The 4062-nt window shown below is 39.3% G+C and overlaps 1 protein-coding gene across 1 annotated transcript; it reads left to right on the forward strand.

Annotated features, from left to right (window-relative positions):
* Positions 1–2514: 2514 nt before the first annotated feature.
* Positions 2515–3709, forward strand: LOC101168777 (protein LSM12 homolog A). Its single transcript, XM_004068707.5, has one exon. The coding sequence runs from the start codon at positions 2564–2566 to the stop codon at positions 3152–3154; it is 591 nt and encodes a 196-aa protein (XP_004068755.1). The 5' UTR covers positions 2515–2563; the 3' UTR covers positions 3155–3709.
* Positions 3710–4062: the final 353 nt, after the last annotated feature.

The following is a 4062-nucleotide window of genomic DNA, read 5'->3' on the forward strand; positions in this document are numbered from 1 at the left end:
ATGAATCCATGATTTCTTGTTGTTGATGCCAAATTCTGACAGCACCATCCAAATATTGCAGCAGAAAAGAAGACTCATCAGACAAGGCAACACGTTTCCAATCTTCTATTGTCATTCTATTGATCTTGTGTGAATTTTAGTCTCAGTTTCCTGTTCTTAGCAGTAGTTGCACCCGCTGTGGTCCTCTGTTGCTATAGCCCATCTTCCTCATAGTTGGACGTGTTGTGCGTTCAGAGATGCTCTTCTCCAAACCTCTGTTGTAACCAGTGGTTATTAGAGTTACTGCCTTTCTATCAGCTGAACCCAGTCTGGCTTTTCTCCTCTGACTTCTGGCATCAACAAGGCATTTTCGCCCACAGAACTGCCACTCACTGAATATTTTCTCTTTTTTAGACCATTCTCTGTAAACCCTTGAGATGGTTGTGGGTGAAAATCCCAGTAGATCAGCAGTTTGTGAGTAACTCAGACCAGCCTGTCTGGCACCAACAACCATGCCATGTTCAAAGTCACTTTAATCACCTATCTTCCCCATTGTGATGCTCCGTTTAACTGCAGCAGATTCTAGACCATGACTACATATTGACTAAATGCATTGAGTTGCTGCTATGTGATTGGCTAATAAGAAATTTGCATAAATGAGTAGTTGGACAGGTGAGCCCAATAAAGTAGCCTGTGAGTGTATGGTTCCTTGTTACTCTAAGAATTTCAGCACATATGTTGTACTGCTTAAAATGATCTCTTTTGGAATCATTGTCATTTTAAGACTCTCTGATGTTTTGTTTTACATTTCCCCTTCATTCTCCACCAGCCTTTTAGCTTACAATTTTCTTCAAAACTTTACTTGAAGCAATAATAAATGCACAAAATCCCAAAGTACCCTCCAATTCCTTTGCAAGAAAGAAAAACTATCTTTCAACCATAACTAATTACCATTATCATGTCATGCTTTTCTAGTGGGTAAAATAATTGCATCTAAACACCGGCTGACAATGGTTTTTAAATCCATACCTGGGGTTGAATGCAGATGTATTATTTTCACAAGACATGAATGCAGAGGTTGGTCCTTATGCTCTTTCCATGAGTGTTGTATTGCATGTCAGTCAGAAGTAAAACATCGTGTTCTCCGAACCTTCTGACATTCTCACTGGGTTAGTCTTTTGAAGTTTTGTTGGAGCCCTGTCTTTCAACATTTCTTTGCACAACTGGACAGCATGCAATGTATTTTTCTGTTGTAAAAGAATTTCTACTACCAGCAGTCACAAATTACAAAGGGATGCTATGTTTTTTTTGTTAGCAGAAATGAAACACATTCTATTTTTTATTTTATTTGTTAATTTTCATTTATTTTTCGTCCATTATAGATATTCTACATGTTAAACACCTGTTATTTTATGCACACTGAAATGCATGTAGCTTCATCTGAAATTATTCTAAATGTCCTACTTGTTTCATGGTTACCCTGGGATTAAAAAAAAAAGTTTGAAAGCAAGGCAGTATAGGGGGTGCATTTGCCCTGAAGGCATGAAGCTGTTTGTGTCACTTCTTCATGGAACTGCCCAGCATCTTCTTCATCTTCTTCTTCCTAAGTAAAGCATGTAGGGGTAAAAATGCATTTTAAAGAGAAGCTTGCAATGGCAATTGCATTTCCTGTTCTTGTGTGGTGTGTTGAATAATTGAGAGGCCATTTTTTTCTCCTGATCCAGTTATTGTAGGGTTTTTGTCAGTACTAACAATATTTACTTCATCCCTAAAATCAATGTTTCTTTAAGAATTTTTTTTTAATAAACCGTGTCATAGAAACACATATCATTTTAAAAATAACTCTTTGGGGGTGTTCCTTCAACAGATAATCCGTACAGTGTCCGTGAACTTCAAATACGATTTGTTTGACTGCTTTTGTGGGCTTGCGTAGTTAAGTAAACCTAGTTTACAGAGTTGAAAGGTACTATAGACTCTGGTAACATAAATCTGTGTTGATTTGCAGTCTGTGATCACTGAGTTGTTTCTGGAACATGTTCTTCAACTGTGTAATATTCATTTGTGGCCCCCAGTCTTGGGAGGTAAAACAACAAAATGTAAAAAACACCGCAAAACCAAATTGAAAAGAAAAATTGTGATCAATAAGACAGACCACAGTAGAACATTACAAAAGATACACAATAAGCGCTATGAGTCTTGTTTTTTATCTCTTCATGTGTTGACTGGTTCCACGTGTGACCGGAAGTTGAAACAAGACATCGAAGATATGATGAACGAGGAAATTGTTAGATGGCACAGAGTGAATTAGGTGACTGTTGTGGAGCAGGAAACATCAGAGATCAGGAAGGATAACTCGAGGAAGGCTTAAAAACAATGAGTGGAAAAGGCAGTTGATCCTGACAAGATAACTATCTTACGGAGAAGATTTTTTTATGACATCTTGCTGAGAGTCCAGCAAGATCATGAAGAGAGATTGGATGTCTTAGTGAAGGAGATTATGTTGCCCATTTTTTAAGAACAACGTAGATGGACGACATCACGCTGCTTTACGTACAGCAGGCGCTCCGGTTTCCTGGCGGAGAAGATGGCGGCTCCTGGACCGGGGGAGTATTTTAGTGTCGGGAGCCATGTCTCTTGCCTCACCTGCCTAGGCCAACGTCTGCAAGGAGAAGTTGTCGCATTTGATTACCAGTCCAAGATGTTAACTTTGAAATGTGCTTCCTCCAGTGGCAAGCCAAACCTGCACGACGTCATCCTGATCAACTTAGCCTACGTTTCTGAAGTGGACATAATTAATGACCGCACTGAGACTCCTCCTCCACTAGCATCACTGAATGTTAGCAAGCTTGCCAATCGAGCACGGACAGAAAAGGAGGACAAGCTGTCCCAAGCCTATGCAATCAGTGCTGGGGTTTCTGTGGAGGGCCAACAGCTATTCCAGACTATTCATAAAACCATCAAAGACTGTAAATGGCAGGAGAAGAACATTATTGTGATGGACGATGTCATTATCTCACCGCCTTACCAGGTCGAGAACTGCAAAGGCAAAGAGGGAAGCGCTTTAAGTCATGTACGCAAAATAGTTGAGAAACATTTTAGAGACCTGGAAAGTCAGAAGTCCATGCAACGTTCACAAGCACAGCAAACACAGAAGGACTCCACTTTATCATCTTGAGTTGGCAGCGTGGGTCGGCCAGAGAAGGCGACGCGGGCGGTTCTGTTCCCACTGCCAGACAAAGTCAGCATTCCTTGTCCTCAGTCTGAGACCACAAGGAGGAGCGCTGAGGGCCCTGGATCCTGAAGATCAAAATACCATGAAATAAAAAAAGAAAAGAAAAAAAAGAAGAGATTAAATCTTAAATTAGACTTTATAAAGAATAATTTAAAACATGAACCATAAAGCAACCATAGTTTCCTTCAACTAACTTTTACCATTTTGTCCCCGCCCCAATTTCCTTTTAACTCCTCCCCTTCTGTTCCTGAAGCATTTTTCTGCCCTCCTTCCTTTGCCTTCAGTTCCATTATAAAGAGAGAAAACTAGAGCAGTCAGAAAGGCTTGTTAGCTTTATTTTCTGTCTTGGAATTTTTTTTTTTCTTCTGTATCCATGTTCTACTGTCTGTATTTTCTGTATTTTAAACAAAAAATGTGACTTGAAACGCCACACTTTAAAGGACATTTTCTAAAATAAAAGTAACAAAAATTCAAAAAAAAAAAAAAAAAAAAGAACAACGTAGATGTGCAGATGAGATCATTTGATAAAAAATTAAATAGATTCTTTATATCCATTTTTACCATGTCCTGCTATTTCTTCAGTGTTTGTAACACTTGTGCTATCCTAGGAATTTTAACATTGGGAGTTGGGTCATGTAGACCCACTAGACAGTGCTCCGAACCTTTTTTCTTCAATGATTTGTGATCTTCACTGGTGTCCATGGATTACATGAAATCTTTCCACCTTTATCCACCTTTGTCATGGTAGGGAGAACACGTCAATGTAAGGGTGGGGTTATTTAGGATTACTGTACATCCCCTTATTGTGTACCAGTTGGGACAGTGATTTTACTAGCACATATTTACTGCCG

This window comes from Oryzias latipes, chromosome 5 (genome assembly GCF_053564925.1).
Source record: "Oryzias latipes strain Hd-rR chromosome 5, Olatipes_Hd-rR_3.1".
NCBI classification, from domain to species: Eukaryota; Metazoa; Chordata; class Actinopteri; order Beloniformes; family Adrianichthyidae; genus Oryzias; species Oryzias latipes.